General features: G+C 29.5%; 1 protein-coding gene across 1 annotated transcript in view; it reads left to right on the plus strand.

Moving 5' to 3' along the window:
* Positions 1 to 23,431, plus strand: part of LOC117170032 (serine/arginine repetitive matrix protein 1-like) — a 58,253-nt gene that overhangs the window by 9,820 nt on the left and 25,002 nt on the right. Inside the window, exons 3-4 of the mRNA XM_033356549.1 lie at positions 6,462 to 6,642; positions 10,406 to 10,473. Of these exons, the coding sequence (XP_033212440.1) occupies positions 6,462 to 6,642; positions 10,406 to 10,473 (249 nt within the window). The remainder of the gene's footprint in view (positions 1 to 6,461; positions 6,643 to 10,405; positions 10,474 to 23,431) is intronic.

A 23,431-nucleotide genomic window follows, 5' to 3' on the forward strand; every position in this document is an offset into this window, starting at 1 on the left:
GAGCACCCTTGCCCTCTGAAATCCATTTTTCAGATTCAAGATAGCTTTTTTTTTCATCGATATATCATTGATTGAAGTTAAGTATTTTCGCAGTTTCGTAACGTTAAAACACCCTATATAGCATATGAGAGGCTATAAGCCCAATTTATAAGTGATCGCATTCGATCGAAAAAATCTATATATAGGTTTTTGAGGTTGCTCATTAAGAATATGAAGTCAGATTTTGAAAATTAAATATGGCTGCCATTTTGGATCCGCCATTTTGAAGTGTTAGGGCGGAGTAGGTAACAAGGATCGGGGGTTAAGGAAATTGGATTGTAGGGGTTTAAGCTCAATGATACGCACGTAACCGGGTAGGTAGGTCTGGTCTCTGGTTCTGAGAATTGTTGGCCTGTGTTATTAAATGGGCCAGTACGGTTTTTTTAATAAATCGTTTCATGTATCTTATTTTCATTTTATCTTATCAGTATTATATTTCAAACTTTTACACTGTTTGTGGACAAAAGTTTGTTGAATGATTCACTTCTATCAGAACAAAATTTCACCAACCGATCTTTCAATAAAATTACCAATAAAATTTCAATTAATAGAATGAAATAAATAAAATTTCAATAAAATTATTACGAATTGGCATAAAAGTCAGTGAAAGGAAATATATGAGTCAGAGAATATAAATTTTTGGTCCTAATTCAAATAGTTGACTTAAGTATAGAAACTTTTTTTAAATTGTTAATTTTTTATAAAAATTAATTCATAGAAGACCCCGCACTAAATGCACAGTAAATGGCTTTTTGTAGAAAATTCTGAATCTAATTTTTTCTTGTATTTTCGAAACTGCAAAGCAATAATCCGAAAGAAGTAAGAAATGCTTATTTTAAAAATGCTTATTGTAGTGAAAAGTTTTTTTTTGCTTCTAAACTCTTTGTTATATTTTGCTAAAAGTTTTACATTCTGACTTCTGATTACATTCTGATCATCAGCCTCACCAAACTATAAAGTTCTTATTCAAGATCTATAAAGATTAACGGTTTTTAGGGTATACAGAATATTATGAGGGTGTTTTCATACTTTAAACATTCAAGTGTAGAAATCATCATTCGTTAGTAACTAAAGTCACTAGAGATTTTTTATTTAACTGCTAGGGTATTAAATCACTTTTGAATAAGTAGAGGAAGCGTGCATAGCACGGATATTATACCTATGCATTTACTTCAATGTTTGTTTTATTATTCCTTGAAAATTTGATCCGGAATATCGACATTTCTTAATGACTGAAATCACAAAAAGTTTTCTGATTAATTTATGAGCATAGGAATCTTATTAAAGTAAATAGGGCAGGTGTCGACAAGTAGTTTAATCATCCCTTAATTATTGAAACAAAAATTACATATTTTAAATGGCATGAAGCACCAAAGATTTTTCTATTGACACAGTGATCAACAAAATCACTTTAGAATATATACAGGTAGCGTTTTTTAAGCAGGATTTGTATTGGAATGTATTTTCAGGGTTGTCTAATCAAACCTTATTTATCGAAACAAAAAAATCGATATTTTGCACGAATTAAAGGAAATCCTGCAAAAATGCTACCTTTGTATGTTATAAAGTGATTTTGTTGATCAATGTATTATTAAAAAAATCTTTGGTGTCTTGTCTGAAGGACGCTTCCTATATGTATGCTTTAGAGTGATATTGTAGTCCTGATCTTTAGTGATTTATTCCTTACAAAAAATCAATTTCTCTGCTTCTCTAAATAAGGGATCATTAAGCAACCCTTTCGAAAAATTCAAAGACATCTTTGTCACAGAAAGATTATGAGTCTCACCAAGCTTCAACAATAGAATTGATGAAATTGTCTTTCTTTTCTGTTTTTTAATTTGTTACAAACATATTCAATATGAAAGAGTAAAGATTGCAATAATTTTGTTAATTCAGCTGAAAAACCAACAATATGTATTAATTTAAAAAAAAAAAGAATTGGTACATTTAAAAAGCAGAGTAGAGCGTGACAATGGCATCATACTCAGGCTAGTGTTAAAACTTTAGGTTCGAACTTCTGCCTTTTTCAAAATTTTAAATTACATTAATTAAATCACTGATTTTAAAGCATATTTATAACATAAGAAGGTCAAAAATGAAGATACATAAACATCAACATTGAAGTGGTAAGTATATAGGAAGGTTCTCCCACCTTTCCACTTCCTCTTGTTTAGAAAGGTAATCGATGCCGTTCATTTTAATTATCGATTCTATAATTTGATAAATTTTCGTGGAATAAAATGTCTAAGCCTAAGAAAAAAAATCACAGTCCTACAAATAAGGAATGTCGTGGAAGATGATGTTTTTTGTGTTTGAATACAAATGAAAAAAATTGAGAATAGCCAATGTTTTGCAAACGAAAATTGAGCAAGTAACAAAATTGTAAGCCATTACAAAGATCGATGTACATTTGCGCAGTATTATATGTGGTGGTTGCAAGTTGAAGTTATATAAAAAGCGTAGTGACAGTGATGTCAGCAATAAGTTTATTTTCCCAGATTACTATTACCTTTAATGCCAAATAGTTTGAACAAGTTCGAAAAGTAACAAGAAGTGTGATTGCTCTTCAGAATCAATAAACCAAATTGAATCTGTAAACGATGAAAAAATCGAGATGGTGTCAGATATGTTACAACCTAAAATATTTTGTTTTAAACGTTTTGCTGAAATACATAAGGGAAAAATCACATATGCACTTTCTAAACGTGATTAAATAATATAAAAAATCATACTATGTCAAAACTTTGACTAAAAGGGAATAATAAATTAATGTCCGCATTATTAGATGGTACAATCGAACGAACAGATTCGAGTCTTCGTAAAAACTTAATAAGAAATCAACATGTTCTATCCTTATCGCAACGACGAGGTCGTCCTGTAAGCGTGGTAATTCAACAAAAATGCATTTATAACAAATGAAGGAATTCCATAATTTCTGTTGATGAACTTGCTAAAGTACAAAATAAACATAATTTAAGCTTTTGCTATGCCAAAGAAATGTTATGTTTACTTTGATCAAAAAATAATACGCAAAAATTATTTAAGACTAATCCAGAAAAAAAAATTCGAGTGAAAAACCATTTAGTTGACAAGTATTTTGAATTTAAAACAATTGATTTATTAACACTGATTTAAATTTAAAGATTAAAAAATGTGGGTAATTTATGTATATCTCCTTTTTAATGAAAGTTACTTTCTGCAACTTATGAAATTCTAACATTTTTCTTATTACTGTCTTAGTTTGAAAAATGAACACATCATTATGACTATAATTCCCGAGCCTACAAAAGCCTAAGAACTAAATAATTTTAAATAAGCCTTGGAAATGAAATGATTTGAAATTAACTGTTAAACACTATAAGAATTAGAACATAAGAATCATAAAAATTAAAAATTTCATGCTCCAGACTTCGAAAAAGGAATTAACTTAAAAAGGCCCCACTTCCATCTCGAATGTAATATTAAAAATACAAAATTTTACCCCACAGAACTTACTAAAAATGTTTAAAAAATATTTCTTCTCCTGGTTTAGAAAAAAAATGCAACGAAAATTTGTAAACTTGTAATTAAATGGTTTGTGATAATTAAATTGCGTTAAGTACACTAATGAACATATCACGAGGACAAGCTCGCGACATAGACAGTAAATGAAATCAGGATTACATCCTTGAATATAAGCTGTAATAAAACGCAGGAAAATTAATTAGTTAAAACTTTGACTAAATTTATCGTGAAGACCGTAAGAAGCTTTTTGAATTCAGCAGAAATTCAGCATGTTACCCTTAATTCGATTGGTCAATATAATATTACAATAATGTCTCACTTATGTAGAAACATTAATTAGAATTACGCAATTAACAATGGCGCAGACGTACTCAGTAATAGATCGATATCTAAATCCATCATAATGAAATTTAAAATATCCTTATTTACTTATAAATGTAATAAAATCTTTTGAAAACTTAAAAATCACAGAACTTTTTAAGAAATGCATTTGATTTGATGAATTTTCACGTTACGTAAACAGCGCGGCAGCAATTACAATACGTTAAGGTTTACTGCGAAATCTGAAATTGGTAGAATAACTTGATAAATCTGTTGAAATGACTCAGAATGCTGCGAAATCTATCGTAATTCTATTAGAATCTTATCAAATACTTTTAAATTCCCCTTAGTCGAATATAATTACCCTACATTTTTTAAATCTTGAAATCTGGTAAGAATTTAAAATAAGATTAGAAAGTTTAAAACTGAAAAATTATCAAAAACGGCAGAAGTCACTTTTTCGGGTTCTAGTTTTTTGAAAAATTAATATTTCTAACCATTTTCTCCAGGCTAATGAAAAAAATTTTAAAAATGTTTTCTGTTTATTTTTTTTTACTAGACTTACACACGGTAATATCATGGAATTATTTTTTTTCTATCTAGATGACTTGAAAAAATTTGTTTATTTTCTTAGACATCATTGTAAAGATGTGAACAAGATTTTTAATCGGATTTTATTCTTTCGTCTGATTTATGAAATACAAATATCTCATAAGGACAAGCACGGAGCGTATGTAATTCACGAGATAAGAACTATAGTAATGATTATTTTAACGAAAACAAGATTGATAAGCAATTTATCCACATTAAAATTCCAAATGCTTAGACGATGTATAGCAAGATAATGATGACAATAAAACCAATATTAAATTCTATTTCTGTTATTTCATGATCAGTAATATTCTGCTTGTAATTATTTGTTATATTCTATTATTTTAAATTTCAAAAATATTTTATAAGAACAAACAAAAATCTCATTTGGTTTTTTCCACTTTGCATAAATTGAATAGTTGATTTTTTCTTGTGGAATGGGATTCTTTTAAAGCCTAAGTAAAAAAATATCGTTTTTTGTATGCTATTAGCAGACCTCTTTAAAGAATTTTTGCCACATATGTAAATGGTTTTAATAATTTATGATACATTTTCAGATTCTTTTACATACGAAAATAAAAAAATTTCATTTATAACTCTTAAGACTAAAACTATACTAGAAAGTATTTATAAATTGTAGCCAATCAAAAAAATGATAATTAAACTATTAAGTAGACTAGTACAATTTTTCAATAATTAACTGCATGTTTTTTATTTTCATTTGGTCTTATCAGTATTATATTCTTAGATTTTTCGCTTTTCATGGCCGACCAATTCTTCAATGATTTACTTATATTTAAAGAAGTTTTCTCTAACAAAACTTCCAATAAAATTACTTTTTAGGAAGTATGACGAATTGGCAAGAAAGTCAGAGAGAGGAAAGTTATAACTCACAGAATACAAATATTTTGTCCTAATTTAAATAGTTGACTTAAGTTTATGAACATTGTTTAAATTGTTAGATTTTTATAAAATTCAGTCGCGAGAGGGTTTTCAAATCCCGAACTGCGATTTTCATTTAAAAATTATAAAGCGAGTTCTTAGTTTTGCAACTTTTTTACATCGTTGAAAAGAGCCTACCAGTTTACTCTCAAACTTAAAAAAGAAGACTCATACATTTTTTAAATTCTATTAAATTGATAAATTGGAATCACGAAACACGAATTTGGTATAAAAATAAAGAAGTTCACTGACTATTAGTTCTTTATTTTACGTTTTGCATGACATCCGCATATTTCATCTATTCTTCAATTTACATGCTGATTTTTAGTCTCGCCAAGTTTCAACAATATAATTCATTAAATTGCATTCCTTTCCTCTGTTTTAATTCTTTATGAAATATTAAATATGAAAGAATAATAATTTGGATAATTTTGTTAATTCTTTCAACAAATTTTCCGTAAAAGGACACTTTTATAAATTATAAACAGAAGGCCGTAAGTAAAAAATAAAGTACGCAAAAGATTAGAGCTGGAGACATGTCAGAATCAAATACACTTTTATAGTTTAGAAAAGATGGGTGCCAAGTTCTACTTATGTATGTGTTACCAGAATTCAATATTTTTCCAAAGTTGTAAAGATTTATTTACTTTGATTGACAAGTAAACATACATTGCTTTTTTTATTTATGGCCTCCTTTTTTTGGCCTTTGAACTTATCACCTAAGAAATGAAAAATTCAGTTTCATTATTTATTTTTTTAATTAAACGATTATGTTTCTCACAGATACGACGCGTGTATCGATCTGCCGCCAGAGGGCGCGCGTAGTGGAGTATTAAAGAAAAGAATTGTTTCATGTAAAAAGTAGACTAGTCCGGGACAATGGCATAATGGCATTATACCTTAGCTAGAGGTGAAACTTTAGGTTCGATATCCTGCCTTGTTTAAAATATTTAATTAAATCAATCACATTATTGAATTCCAAATTCTGACAAACTTTTCGGCATGTGAAGTACTTCGATCTTTACGGAATTTAGAAAAATGTGATTCTTCATTTATCATTGCAGAGATTAGTTCACAGTCCGAATCTTTATCTAATAGTGGCTCCAGTCCCGGTTTTCGTCCTACCAGCAGTTCCGATAAACCTGAAAGCTCTTCTACACCCGTGAGGTCCAGGTCCAGGTCTCCTCCTCCCAGAAATGTTTCTTCTGAAAAGGCTTCTTCTTCAAAATCTGCTCTTGCTAACAGGTTGATGGTTGCCCCTAAATGGCTTCCTTCTGATCAAGGACCTGGACATAAACTTGATCAACTTCCATTTATTCGGCTGATTCCCAGAACGGCTTCGAAACGGATATTCGAACTCAGAAGATACACTTTTCCTTTCGATACAAAAATGAAATTGAAAACAGGAAAGAATAACTATCAACCCCTGCCAACTCAAGAACAAATTGTTGTATCGACATCCAATGGTGACGTATTTGCAATATTGGAGACATCTAACACCCTTCTTGGAATGTATATTCATTTTAAAGCAACAAAACGGGTAAAAATAAACATAGAAAGTGGCATTGTTACCCCATTAACTCAAGATGAACTCAGTGACACTCCAGTGAGTTTCCAATTTCCAATCAGAAAATCATTTCATATAAGACGCGAAAAACCCATGTAAAACCGTAATTCTCCATGCATTATTAATTTAAACCTCTGCCAACTGAAGAACAAATTGTTATATCAACATCCGACGGTGACGTGTTTACAATTTTGGAGACTTCTAATTGCCTTGCTGGAATGTATATCCGTTCATCAAAGACTTTCAAACGGGCAAAAATAAACACAAAAACGGGAATAGTTACCGTATTAACTCAAGATGAACTTGATGACACTCCAGTGAGTACCCTGGCGCCAATCAGAAAACATTTTCAAATAAAACGTGAAAAACCCATATAAACCAGAATCTTTCATGTATTATTAATTTAATAAAAAATTTGAACTCAATTCTTTTGAAATGAAAATAAAATCTTATTTCTTTTGAAAAATTGCATATTCTAAAATCATAATAAAGAAACAGAGAAATCAAAATTAGATTTACAAACACCTTCCCAACGGCTCATTAGAAACCAACATGGCAAGAGCAATAAGAACATACAAGAAGCATAAAAATAAATGTCAACCAAAACCACCCTCTTACTCTTTTCTTAATCCTTTTCCATATTTTTATTTCGTTAGGAGTGAACAGTTTTTAATAACGATTTTTGGTCTGATTTCCATTTTTTGATAACATTTGCTTGAAACTTTAAATGTTAGATATAATTCTTAAAAAAATGTATTCAGGCAGATCGGCTCCAACATGGCTGATGCTTATCTCTCACCGCTGTCAATTTTTTGTCTGCATAGCAGAGCGGTTTTATAAAACTTGAATGTACCTAGATATTTTAGAAATAATTGCTTGCAGCTACAAGTTCGAAATTAAGATATTTATTTCTTGGAAAACTACTCAGTATCGATATACATGGCAAATAAAATATAAGAAAGAATAATATATCCATGTTTTAATAACAAGGTATTTTAAGGAATGATAATTTAGAATTACATTAAGAACATATCGAAACTGCACGATTTAAATATTTTTTTTAAATTATATTTTTGCCAATTTCAGCGTGACGCATAATAATAATAATAATAATAATAATAATAATAATATATCTTTAATTTAAAGACTAATTTTATAATAAGAATAATATAGAAATTTTACGTAAAGCGCAATCTGATTTTCTTTTTATCACTTATTTATATTTATTCAAGAAATACTTCCCAACCTTGAATATTTCACCTTCATTTGGAGAAAAAGCATTGAAAGGGATTTGAGATTTTTAGCTCTGCGACAAAGAGATTCCTTTTAATGCTAATAGTTTTCAGATGTATTTTTATATGTTTGTACTTCAAAGCGTAAATCAATTTGATAAAATTGAATTATATAGTTCGATGCTTCTTTGCAAATTAATGATAAATATTTAATATAGACACTTGAATATTTTTATCACAAAATTATTTAAAGTCTATATTGGTCAAAAGGAACCCATCCTATCCCTCTTCAAAAAAACGTGTGCCTTATATTTATTAAATTAAAATGTTTTCAATTTTGATGTTTAAAATGTGCTATATGCACACCAGAAGTAAATAGCTAAATGCTTATTTTCCTCAATTATATAATTTATTGATTTTACTAAACGAATATTGATTTAAAATTAAAAAATCTGGATTTTAACACAAATTATGAAAAATGTATGTAATTGTTTAATATTTATCAAAGTCATTATGAGGGAATTTTTAACCGTAAGATGTAAATTTAAAATCAAAATTCTGAAATTTAAAATAGTGACACAAAATTTCGAAATTCTTTTGACTTGGTAGATTTAAATTGAAGTCAGTGAAAGGCGGTATTTTCGAGTAAAATATTCGAACTTAAGGTTTCCTCAAAATTTGAACATTATCAATTATCAAAATAAGAGTTGTAGGTTAAAATACAACAATTCAACAAAATAACTGAAATTTAGCAAATTTTCATGAAGTGCTAAATTTTCATGGAAGTCCTAACAAGTCAATTTTTCGTATCTTGAAATAAAAAATTCTGTTGAAAATTGCAGAAATCAAAGTACCCTCCTAATTGCATTCGTCGTTAATACATTAATCAGCTTTTTGCATTCAGCAAAATGAATATCCTTTCTACTCTAGTCCTACCATTGGCTGTTACCCTTAATTTGTTTGGTAAATATTATATTATCATAATGTAACATTTATATAGGAACATTTATAAGAATGACGCAAGTAATAATTGATCTAGAAAATCACAGAACATTTCAAGTTATGAATTTTATTTTATGAATATTCGGATTTGGTGAATACCGTGGGCGCAAAAACAATACCTTTAGGTTTACTGCAAATTATTAAACTTGTAGATAACCGATTAAATTCGTTAAAATTTCTTAAAACCCTGCATAATCTTTCGCAATACTATTAGAATCTAATAAGCTCTTTTCAAGTTCCGTTCAATCTACTATGATTACCCGACATTAATTAAATCCTAAAATGTGGTAAAAATTCAAAATAAAATAAGACAGAGTAAAACTAAATCTTCATCGAAAATGACCTGCCAGAAATAAAAGGTACTTATCCAAGATCTAGAAAGATTAGCGGTTTTTTGGGTATACAGCATGTTATAAGGGTGTTTTCGAACTTTAAACATCCAAAGATGGAAATCGTCATTTCTTACTAACTAAAATCACTAGAGATTTTTTATTTAACAAATGAGGTATGAAATCACTTTCAAATAAGTAGAAAATGCGTACATAGCACGGATATTACACCTCTGAATTTACTTCAAGGGTTATTTTATTACCCGTTGAACATTTAACCCGGAATATCGACATAAGTTAACGACTAAAATCATAAAAAGTTTTCTGCTTAATCTATAAGGATATGGATCACATTAAAGTAAATAGGGAACGTGTAGACTTTGAAGGTGTAGTTTTTGAACTTTTATAAGGTGTTGCTTAATCCTCCCTTATTTAGAGAAGCAAAGAAATTAGGATTTGCATTAAAATTTATTTTCAGCGTGTCTAATCATCCCTTAATTCCTGAAAATATATTCCAATGCAAACCCTGCTAAAAAAACGCTATCTGCATATGTTTTAAAGTGATTTTGTTGATCAATGTATTAATAAAAAAATCTTTGCTGCTTTATCCGCTTTAAAACATCGATTTTTTGTTTTAATAACTGAGGGATGGTCAAACTACCCTAAAAATAAATTATAATGCAAGTCTTCCTGAAGGAGGCTTCCTATATGTATGTTTTCAAGTGATATTGTTTGCCTGGACTTTGGTGATTTATTCCTTACGAAAAGCTAATTATCCCCTAATGAGGGATAATTAAGCAACTCTTTACAAAATGTCAAAGACATCCTTCTGCTCTGCACCTTTTATATTTACTTTAATATGATTCCTATGCTCTTAGATTAATCAGAGAATTTTCTGTGATTTTAGTCATTAAGACATATCGATATGCCGGATTAAATGTTAAAGGTATAATAAAAGAACTCTTGATATAAGTGTAGAAGTATAATATCCGTGTTATGTACGCTTCCTCTACTTATTTGAAAGTTTTTTTATACTGATACTGATAACATGCTGTATACCTTTTGTTTCGGTAAGAATTATAGTCAAAGTACACAAGTTTTAGCGAAATCTAACAAAGCGTTTAGGATAAAAAAAAACTTTTGTCTAAAATCACCATTTTTCATCGTTTTTTTTATTTCAAGGAAAGATTATGAGTCCTACCAAGCTTCAACAATAGATTTGATGAAATTGTCTTTCATTCCTTTTTCTTAATTCGTTATGAAATATGCAATATCAAATAGTAAAGATTGCGATAGTTTTGCTAATTCAGCTCAACGAATATTTGGTAAACATTTAAGTTTTTATTTTACGTCGGAATCAAAAAAAAAAAATTAAACATAGAAAACAATCGAGCTGGAAAGTCTACAGAATCATACTTTAGTTTTAAAAAAATCATATAAAAATGGAAGCATTTAGACATTTTGAATGTAGGGATTAAATTTTTTCCTAATGTTTACTGCTGAGCAGTCATATTATGAACAATAGTTTGAACTCTGAGAATCGTTAAGTTATCAGAATTTTTCATTCGTCGATTTGAATAGACTGAAAATCAGGCTGCAAAAGCAACATAATGTATTGATTCTGTAAAGAAAAGAATTCGTACATTTAAAAAGCTGAGTAGAGCGCAAAAATTTAGAAGTTGTATTTACCCACCAGTACTCAGTAATTCAGCTAAGGATTCACTAGTTTTTGTTCTAGTCCCTCCTCCCGAATTACACATTATGCTTGAAATAATAAACACCATACTTAGTGATATGTTAATCTAGTGTGAATCAAACTAGCTTCACTGGTAATTCATGTAAAAATTGAAGGTTGAAGCTAGTAATCCTTTATTTGGTCGACGATTATTTCAAAGTGTCTCTCACAACTGCCACTACATATACAAAACAAGAATGAGAGTAATTCTGCCGTTGTAGTAATTATATTTGATTGAATATTTATGTACATATCATAACCTTGGATTGTTGAAGGTTAGTAATTGGCCAGATTTTAAGCCAATCGACAATTTAACAAATTCTCCTTACATATTGGCTGAGCTCTAGAGAATAAATATTTTAAATTTTAGGCTGCCAGGCCATTGGCTATTGCTAGGCCGATTATTTATGTTTTAAAACAAATAAAAGTTATTAAATTGCCTGAAGGGCGTTAGATCGTTTATAATATTATTGCAGACCCCTACACGATCAAAATAATACTAGGATGATTTCTCATGATTCCTACCAATTATTATTCAACTCCCCACTATCTTAACACAGAGAGGGGTAGGGTTAGGAGGAATTGAGCAGGTTAAATAGAACACTTACGACAATCAAGGTCTAATCATTGAAATACGACCAGAGATTACTGGTGACAAATTAATGATTTATGAACCGCCATTGGATGTATCAGAACATTCAAATAAGCCCGTAAAGAAAATACTGGTTATATGTAACCCGGATTACTAGCATGCTGTCCTAACACTAACATGGTATTGAAATGAATCGGTATGGACGTATTGCCAATTATTTATCGACATTCCAACACTGGGGTCCATGAACGTACGGCGGAGTCAAGTGAGGTTATCGCCATATTGGATTGTTGCACGCAAGTAAGCCTAGTCATTTATTAAACGATCCTCCAATATTTTTGTGCATGAATGACTTGTATAGTCATTCGAGGTTACAATCAGATTGGACTGTCGTACACAAGTGAGCCTCCGTCACTCAGACTGCAATTCATACGCCAGATCTATCTCCTAATGTTCTAACAACCTTCCAACATGGCGCTCCATTCTTGACACGAAAGGTAATTAAAGGTTGTAGCCATCTTGGACGGTCGTATTTGCCTACAATCAACACTCGACCACGACTGCAATTCAAATAGTTGTAAGTAAAATCACTTCCTGTATTTAACAATTCATAATTTCATCCCCACCACACTGAATCACCGAACTTAATTACAGCCAAAGGCGAAATGGACAGACATACCTTTCTTCCTCTCCGAATTAGAAGTTTTGAGCATTACGCCAAAACGCATTTAGTTTTATTATTTATATTGAATTTCTGACTCCAGAAACAAGTCCTCGAGAGCCTGATTAGTTCGTACAGATCTCAAATTACGCCCAACTGAAGCGTCGTTAATATATTTGGCGTCGTTTAACTAGATAAAAGCAATCAGGAATCAAATAGCATATTTTTTATATTGGATACTTACTAAAAAAATGTTGGCTTGTTAGTGTATTTTATAAGAATAGTAAATAGACGGATTACCAAAGTTAAGATATCATAATTTCAAAAATTCAGGCGAAAGAAGGAGTTCTTTTTTTTAATTTAGAAAAAATTCCTCGGAGGTAAATGTCCCAATTTGGGCAAATGTAAGGTTTTGTTTGGCGTGTTTTGCTTGTAAAAATATTTTAAATCTTATGAGTCGATAAAAGTTTATAATGCCGCACAGTTTGAATATAATTTTTCAATACTTTTTTGTTTATCGATTTAAACAAATAATTTTTAATGAATACTCAAGTATATTTTATGCTGTAACGATGAACCTATTTGGGCACATAAATTTTTCTTCTGATTCAGTTTGGGCGAATCAAATGTCCCAATTTGGCCCCAACACTAGATTATTTTAAAGAAGCCTTCGAAATATAATGATTTAAAATTAACTATTAAATACTGCCAACTCAAGAACAAATTGTTGTATCAACATCCAATGGTGACGTATTTGCAATATTGGAGACTTCTAACACCCTTGCTGGAATATATATCCATTCAAAAGCTACCAAACGGGTAAAAATAAACATAGAAGAGGGCATTGTTACCCTATTAACTCAAGATGAACTTAGTGACACTCCAGTGAGTTCCCAATTCCCAACCAGAAAATATTTTCAAATAACACGCGAAAAACCCATGTAAAACCGTAATTCTCCATTCATTATTAATCTAAAATAATTTTCTTGTGAAAAACCATTTAGTTGACAAATATTATGAATTTAAAACAATTGATTTTATTTAAATATCAAAGCAGAGGTTACAACACGTCATCCACAAGTTTTGGAAGCAACTGTAATAATTTTAATGGTTTTATTAACAGTATTATAATACCAAAGAATAGAAGTGAAACGCATATAAGGTTTGGATTAGATGGACGAGGATGTTTTTTAAAATTGTGTTCTTCAATTCAAGCTCGTAAGTTTGAGCGCGCCTAGGGCTTCATATTTTCGCAAGTTCTTGCGGAAAAACGTTTTAAAATTAAGACTCAAAACATCCACTAATGTAATTTTGTGATTATGAATTTTCTTTCGTTAAAAAAGCTTAGCTCGAGAGTTTGAACGCACCTATGGCACATGACTGATGGCAATCGGACTACGCGCTTAGTCTTTGCATTTCTGCCAAATTTGGGCACAGAGCTTTTAAAATAAAAGGTAAACGGAACGACAACTGTAATTTTGTGATTTAAAATCTCTTTTTTTTTGCTCTTTTGGCTTTACCGAACACATTCTCATCACGTATCACGTGCTTCGCACTCAATTTTGTCCAATATTTAAACTTTTCTACATTATACACAACACTTTTATATCAATTATAATACATTTTTATGTAACTCTGCCAGGGATTACTTTTTAAAAAATTTCAAAATAAAAAGCGAATTGTATTTATCATGATTATTTCTATATTTGTTCCTTATTTTGCTTTAAGGTGTATTCTAAGCTGCTCTAAAATATGTATCATTTAAATAAATGTATATCATTACAGTTTATAATATGAATAAAAATTGGATCATACTGATTCTTATTTCCTTGTTTTTTTATTTTTTTTAAATTTTTTATATTGCTTTTTACGATTAAATAAGAACTACTGCGCATCTGCATAGGGTCTAATGCAGGAACCCATATAGGGTCTTATATAGGAGCCGATGCCCTCTTTGATCTTTTCTGTGCTTTTTTCGAAAAGATAATTTTTTAATTTTTAATCTTATGTTTTACGATTAAAAGAAAATTTACTCGTATTGTCGAAAAATGATTAATAATAAATTTAGAGATCTTTTTAGGTGAACAATCGTTGTCTGGTAATTTAAGTTCATACCTTGTATCGTTTTTTTCAAAAAAATTTAATATTTTTATGTAGAATGTTGTGTTTTACGAATAAAGCAAAAACTATGTGCCCTATCAAAAATTATAGCTCTTTTTTGGATGAACCAGTTTGTCACTTTTTTCGTAGCTTATATAGAAAAGTGATTCATTATAAATTTGTAGTTTTTTCCAGGGCGTGAAATTCGAGCTTTTTAATTTTTTTCGTATCATGCATAGTTTGACCAAAGAATTGAAGTTTTAGACTTTTCATTATTTTTGGTATGATCAAATTTGGAATGTTCAACTTTTCAACCAAATTAACAAAGTTGTTATTATAGTCTTGTACGGCTTTCAAAAAGCACAGTTTTTCTTCGCTTGACTTTTTTTCGTATCATGCGTTGTTTGTCTTAAAATGTTTATTTAATTTATTTTTTTGGATTTTGAAAATGCTATAAATTCAGTGATTTTTGATTTTTCTAAAAAAAGTCATGGGGATAAATTGTTAAATTTTTTGAATAATATGAATAACCATACAAAGAAATTTTGAATTCTGAAAAAAGTGGTCAAAAAATATTAAAAATGTGCCCACTTTTTGAATTTTCATCCAAAATGGCTGGCTAACAAACTTGACTTTTAATCTAGGACACTAAAAACTGTACCAAAGGCCAATATCATAAATTAATTTTATCAAAAGTCATCGTGTTCACACACAGATAGAAATACAGACAGAAGCACAGAAATGCATACGGAAAACCTGTTTGTCGGATTCAAGGGGTCTCAAAACGTGGACATTTGACGAAAAATGGGGGGGTCAAATTTTACATATATCTGATACCTTCTCTGATGAGAACGTAAAAATTTTAAGACTTAGGACATAAAAAATGGTTTATTCTTGCTCTAGTCGCTTCAGCACAAGAAAAATATGTTGATGTTTATGAATTATGGAGCTCACTGGAAATAAATCCATTTTAAGGCACACTTGCAGCTGATTTCAAGCTTATTAATGTCTTAATAGCAATAATGCCTCATTAAAGTTCATACCCTGGCGCTTGGTGAGACTCGAAGAAAGGCGAACTTCACCTGTGTGGTGTTTACAGAGCCCTAACTGATTTGTTTAAGAACTATGAACCATGAAAATATCACTTCCTCTACTTATTTAAAAGTGATTTCATACCCTACCAATTAAATAAAAAATCTCTAGTGACTTTAGTTGCTGAAAAATGATGATTTCCATACTTGAATGTTCCAAGTATGAAAACACTCCCATAATATGCTGTATAACAAAAAATCGTTAATCTCTCTAGATCTTGGATATGACCCTTTTGTTTCGGTAAGACTGATAGTCAAAATATAAATGTTTCAGAAAACTCTAGCTAAAAGTTTAAAACAAAAAAAAAAATTTTCACTAAAATAAGCATTTTTCTATTGTAGTAGTACATTTGTTGCGGCGTTCTTTCTATCACAGAATACTAATTTGGTGTAAAATTATAGAAGTTGAATGATTAGGTCATTTTTTTTCAATTAAGTATATAAAACATTTTAGCTGGAAACTTTATAGAATCACACTTAGTTTGAAAAAATTATACAAAAATGTTAGGTTTTAGAAATTTCGAATATAGGAATTAAATTTTCTCCCATTGTTTGCCGCTAAGCTCAGTGTTATTATGAACAATATTTTGAGCTCCGAGAATCGTTGAGCTTTCAGGATTTTTTATTCGGTTTAGGTTCGAACTCTTGCATTTTTCAAAATTTTAAATTGCGTACATAGATGACTGATCTTAAAGCACATGCATATCATAACACGGTTTAAAATCAAGATACATAAACATCAACAATGAATTGTTAAGTATATAAGAAGATTCTTCCACTTTTCAATTTCCTTTGAGTTACTTTCAATTCTACACCGCTAGATTGTAAACATGTAATTTTGCCAACAGACTTACGAAGAAAAAGTAATGAATTTTTAATGCTTTCAATTTTGTTGTTACCGCGATTTGAAGTATGAATACAAGATAAAATTATTGACAGCACGAAACTGTTTGGAACTGGCAGGCAAAAATACTGTAATGCAATTTTTTCGAAAGAAAGAATTATGGAGAGCAAATTATTCTTTTTTGTTTAAATTGCTGTAAAAATTACTTCCAACTGAAAAAATGAAAAGCAGGTAATTTTGACAGCAAATTCAGCGAGTTGAATCAAATATAAAATGATTAACTACGCCAATTTTTTGTATTGTCAGGAAGAAATTTCGGAATATGAAACACTTTTTTATTCCATAAGCGATAGTTTTGTAACTATATTTAGTGCAGTAAGCAGATCTGAAATTTTTATGAACAGAATCATCTTCCTTTATGTTCACAATATTTTCATCATCAGTAAGCTTTGTAAAAATTTTCTCCAAGATAAATTTGCGCAGTCGCGAGATCTTTTTCAGAGGTACGACGGTGATGGCGCTGACGTTTGAGCATTCCTACAAAGTGTCCAAGGACAGTGTGGCAACCTTGTAGGATGCCGCCATTTTAAGTTCTGGTTCACCGAGTTTAGCGCGATTTTTAAAATTACACAAACGCAGATCCGTTGAAAATAATTGAATACACCAATAAATTTATTGAAATAAATACATAATAATACAAGCTCAACCCACATACCTGGGAGTATTTTACTTTATTTTAAGAAATTAAAAAAAAAGTAATAATTGAACATTTCTCTCTTTGATGGCGATAGGTACCTATTAGAGATCCTCGAGGGAGAGTTGAGATACGGAATACTTCAAATCTGATTAGCGTTGCTGCACCAAAACTAGTTAAACCTTTATTAATTTTGATTTGCATGAGTTGGCGCTACTTTCAAATCACAATTTTATTTTTAAGAGGATTTAATACAGAATGGAGATAACACTCAAACAAGAACCTTATAAATTATTGGGAAGGTTATTTATTAAAGTTAGAGAAAAATAATATTCACTTTGAAACACATATACTGCAAAAATTTCATAAACGAAAAAATTATTAAAATATAAAACTGTTCAAACTTTTTGAGCCCCATGAACATATCAAAGTTCCGGGACAGTGCCGACTATTGGCGGGGGAAACGTGTCTCAACTCTCCCTGGAAGATCTCTAGTACCTATGATTGTTGTATGCTCGGGATTTTCAAAGTGTAGAGATGTATTTTTACATTCTCATCTAAATGAGAAGGTATTGGTAAAAACTATTTGATCCCCTTTTAAAAGCGTTGGCTTTATATTTATCAAATTAGGATGTTTTTAATTTTTTCATGCTTACACTGTTTCATATTTACATCGTTAATAAACTGCTAAATGTTTCTTTGATGATTTATATAATTTATGAATTTTACTATACGATTAGTGGATTAAAATTTAAAAATCCAAATTTAAACACGAATTATGCAAAATTTATGTAATTGTTTAATTTCCATGAAAGTCAGTACGAGGGAACTCTTAATCTTAAAATGTAAATTTAAACTCAAAATTCGTTAATTAAACAATTATTTTTAGTTTTCGAAATTGCAATAAATTTTTTGATTTCCCTCAGACACTATGGGGTGGTTTAAAAATTAAACAAAAAATCTAGGGCCGAAATTCGATATTTATGATAAGAATGTTGCTTACAATAAAAAGCTTCTTACGCCAATATCATGATTTATATTATTGAAAATATTCTGTATTGATTTTCATGAATTTTGAAGAAAAAAGTCTCTTTTTTTAAAACAAATAACGTTTGCGATAAGCAAATTTAGTTAAGTACACTAATGAACATATCACGAGTACAAGCTTGAGGCATAGACAATAAATGATATAAGGATCACAGACTCCAAAATAAATTGTAATAAAACAAATGAAATTTAATAAGATACACTCTTAATAAAATTCGTCGTCAACACAGTAATAAGAATTTCGAATTTATCAAAAATGAAGTTCCTTCCTACTCTGGTCCTATCATTGGTTGTTACCGTCAATTTGATTGGTAAGTATAATATTAGAATAATCTAACATATATTTCAAATCTCAGAGAGTCATTTAAAGTGTTTGAATCATTCTTAAATAAATTTAGATGTTCAAAATACTCTCAAATCTTTTAAAATCTTATAAAATCCTTTAGAATGCTTCGATTCACTTTAAGCACCCTCAAATCGCTTGAAATCTTTAAAATCTCAAATATATAATCTACGTACATAGAAATTTATTGAAAACTTTACATGTCTTAAAAATCACAGAACATTTTATGTTATGAATTTGATTTGATGAATTTCCGCATTAGGTGAATACCGCGGCAGCCGAAACAATACCTTCAGATTTACTACAATTTCGCAAACTGGTAGAAAACTGATTACATCTGTTGAAATGATTCAAAGCGTTCCGTAATCTTTCGTAATACTTTTAGAATCTAATAAACTCCTCTCAAATTCCTTTTATTCTACTGTAATTACCCGACATTGTTTAAATCCTAAAATCTGGTAAGAATTTAAAATAAAATAAGAAAGTCTAAAACTGAAGTTTTATGGGAAATGTCAGAAGTAAGTTTTTTGGGGTATAATTTTTTAAACAATAAATATTTCTAACCATGTTGTCTAGGCCAAGAAAAAAAAAATTATTTAGAAAATGTATTCTTTTAATTTTTTATATTGGGATTATACGCCTCAATATGATGGAATTATTTTTTCATCTAAATTTCTCAAAAGAATTTGTTTTTTCTATTAGACAGCATCGAAAAGATAAGCGCAAAATTTTTAAACGACTACTCTCAAGTTTCGTTTAATCTACCATTATTAAGCGACATTTTTTAAATCCTGAAATCTGGTAAGAATTTAAAATAAAATAAGAAAGCTTAAAACTGAACTTTAATCCAAAATGTCAAAAGTCAATTTTTTGGGGTGTAGTTTCTTAAAAAATAAATATTTCTAATCATTTTATCTAGACCAATAAAAAAAGATTAAAAATATATTCATTTAATTTATTTATATTAGCCTTACACGCGTTAATATGATGGAATTATTTTTTTATCTACATGACTCAAAAGAATTTGTTTTTTCAATTAGACATCATCGAAAATATAAGCGCAAAATTTTTTAACGAGTTTGATTTCTTAATCTGATTTATTAAATACAAATATCTCACAAGGACAAGCACGAAACGTATATAATTCACGAGATAAGAACAATAGTTATGATTATTTGTACGAACAGAAGATTAACAAGCATTTTATCCAAATTAAAATTTAAAATTCTTACACATTGTGTAGTAATAAAATGATGGAAATCAAACCAAAAATAAATTCAATTTATTTTATTTTATTATCGATAATAAGCTGCTTGTAAATCTCTGTTATGCTCTGTGCTTTTAAATTATAAAAATATTTTTCAGAAAAAAATAAAAATTACATTCGGTTTTTTTACTTTTTATAAACTAAATAGGTGATTTTTCCTAACGGAATGGGATTATTTTTAAACCTAAATAAAAAAATATCATTTTCGTATGGCATTAGCAGACCTCTTCCAACAATGTTTGCGAAATATAAAAATGGCTTAAACAATTTATAGTAAATAATTCTAGATTTTTGTACATGCGAGAATAAAAAAAACATTTCTCCTATAACTCATAAGATCAAAACTATACCAAGAAATATTCATAAATTGTGGACAATCACCAGAATAATAATTGAATTATTAAATAGGCTAGTACGATTTTTTAAATAAATCGTTTCATGTATCTTATTTTCATTTTATCTTATTAGTATTATATTTCAAACTTTTTCACTCTTTGTGGTCAAATGTTTGTAAAATAATTCACTTCTATTTAAACGAGATTTCACTAACAGATCTTTCAATAAAATTATCTTTTAGGAAGTGCATCCTTGAAGAACTAGCATAAAAGTCAGTGAAAGGAAATGTATGAGTCACAGAATATAAATTTTTTGTCCTAATTCAAATAGTTGACTTAGCTTTAAAATATATTTTTTAAATTGTTAAATTTTTATAAAAATCAGTTGATAAAAGACCCCGCACTAAATGTCTTTAAAATTTTGTAAAGCGTTGCTTAATTATCCCTCATTAGGGGAGCAGAGAAATTAACTTTTCGCAAGAAATAATTCAACAAAGACCAGGCCTACAATATCACATTAAAACACAAACACACACACACATACATACATATATATAGGAAGCGTCCTTCAGTAGGACTTTCAATATAATTTATTTTTAGAGTAGTTAAATCATCCCTTAATTATTAAAACAAAAATTAGATATTTTAAATGGCAGGAAGCACCAAAGATTTTTGTATTGACACATTGATCAACAAAATCACTTTGTAACACATACAGGTAGCGTTTTTTAAGCAGGATTTTTATTGGCATTTATTTTCAGGGATGTCTAATCAAACCTTATTTATTGAAACAAAAAGATGGATATTTTATACGGAATAAAGCACATCCTGCTAAAAAATCGCTACTTGTATATGTTATAAAATAATTTTGTTGACCAATGTATTATTAAAAAAATCTTTGGTGCCTTATCTGAAGGACGCTTCCTATATATATGTTTTAAGATGATATTGTAGTCGTAATCTTTGGTGATTTATTCCTTAGGAAAAGTTAATTTCTCTACTTCTCTAAATAAGGGAATGATCCCTTATTTAGAGAAGTAGAGAAATTAACTTTCCTAAGGAATAAATCCGGATAAATCCGGATAAATCCGGATAAATCCGGATAAATCCGAATTCCGGATTAAATTTTCTTAATTCTTTCAGATGATTACTTTGCACGTTCGAAAATACAAAAAGCAATTAGATTGAGAATTTTTCCCCAAAAAAAAACATTTGCTGTACATTTGGGGCGGAGTCCTTTGGATCACAGAATATGAATTTGATGTAAAATCATAGAAGTTGACTAATTACACCAGTTTTTCACTTTTGGTATCAGATTGGCATTTTTCATCCATTTTGTAATTCACAGAAAGATTATGAGTCTCATCAAGCTTCAACAACAGAATTGATGAAATTGTCTTTCTTTTCTTTTTCCTAATTTGTTACAAAAATATTCAATTTGAAAGAGTGAAGATTGCAATAATTTTGTTAATTCAGCTGCACAAGCAACATTAAATCACTGATTTTAAAGCATATTCATATCATTAGAAGATCAAAAATGAAGATACATAAACATAAACAATACAGTGGTGAGTCTATAGGAAGATTCTCCTACCTTTCGATTTCCTCTTGTTTAGAAAGGTAATCGATGTAGTTCATTATAATTATCGATTCTATAATTTGATAAATTTTCGTGCAATAAAATGTTTAAGCCTAAAAGAAAAATCACAGCCCCAAAAATGAGGAATGTCGTGAAAGATGACGTATTTTTTGTTTCAATACAAATGAAAAAATTTGAGTATAGCCAATGTTTTGCAAACTAAAATTGAGCAAGTAACAAAATCGTAAGCTAATACAAAGATCGATACACATTTGCTCAGTATTATATGTGGGGGTTGCAAGTTAAAGTTATATAAAAAGCGTAGTGACAGTGATGTCAGAAATAAGTTTATTTTCCCAGATTACTATAACTTTCAAGGCTAAATAGTTTGAACAGTTCGAAAAGTAACCAAAATTGTGATTGCTATTTATTCGAATAGGAAAGAAATGAGATAAAAGTTTTCAATTTTGCCAACAAAGAGGTGCAGAATCAATAAAGCAAATCGAATCTGTAAACGATGAAAAAATCGAGATGGTGTCAAATATGTTGCAACGTAAAATTTTTTGCTTTAAACGTTTTGCTGAAATACATAAGGGAAAAATCACATATGCACTTTCTAAACGTAATTAAATAATATAAAAAATCATATTATCTCAAAACTTTCACTAAAAGGGAATAATAAATTAATTTCCGCGTTATAAAATGGTACAATCGAACGAACAGATTCGAGTCATCTTAAAAACTCAATAAGAAATCAACATGTTCTATCTTTATGGCAACGACGAGGCCGTCCTGTAAGCGTGGTAATTCAACAAAAATGCATTTATAACAAATGAAGGAATTCCATAATTTCTGTTCATGAAGTTGCTAAAGTACAAAATAAACATAATTTGAGCTTTTGCTCTGCCAAAGAAATTTTATCTTTACTTTGATCAGCAAATAATACGCAAAAATTATTTGAGACTAAAGCAGAAAAAAAATTCGAGTGAAAAACCATTTGGTAGACAAGTATTTTGAATTTGAAACAACTAATTTTATTAACATTAAAGTAGACTTGAAACCACATTATCCGCAAGTAACAAGTAACTAGTAATTTTAACGGTTTTATTAACAGTATTATAACACAAAATAATATAAGTGAAGCGTATTTAGGGTTTGGATTTGGTGGAGGAGGGAGTTTTCTAAAATTGTGTTGTTCAATTCAAGCATTATAAGAAGAAGACGAATTCACCACTTCTAAAACTGAAACTGAATATACAAAATCTTAACACTGTGGACTTAGCAAATTGTTTATTAAACATGAAAAACTACACAAAGTAATTTCCAAGAATAAAATAACATATCTTCTATAGTGCATACTTATTAAAAAAATATTGGGTTGTTAGTATCTTTTGTCAGAAGAGTACGAGGGTAGTTCAATAAGTCCTTAGAATGACCAACAGATGGCGCGCGAATCGCTCCAAATCATCTGTGTTCAGTCAGCACCACTCCCGACTCGATATATGGTGCAGTCGCAGTCCACATCTTCTGAGTTTACGTGTTTTTATAACCAATTGAAAAAAAAAAATTGTTCGTTAAGAAAAATGAAAAAAACGAGTTCAGAGCGGTAATCAAAC

Source organism: Belonocnema kinseyi, chromosome 3, assembly GCF_010883055.1.
Source record: "Belonocnema kinseyi isolate 2016_QV_RU_SX_M_011 chromosome 3, B_treatae_v1, whole genome shotgun sequence".
NCBI lineage: Eukaryota > Metazoa > Arthropoda > Insecta > Hymenoptera > Cynipidae > Belonocnema > Belonocnema kinseyi.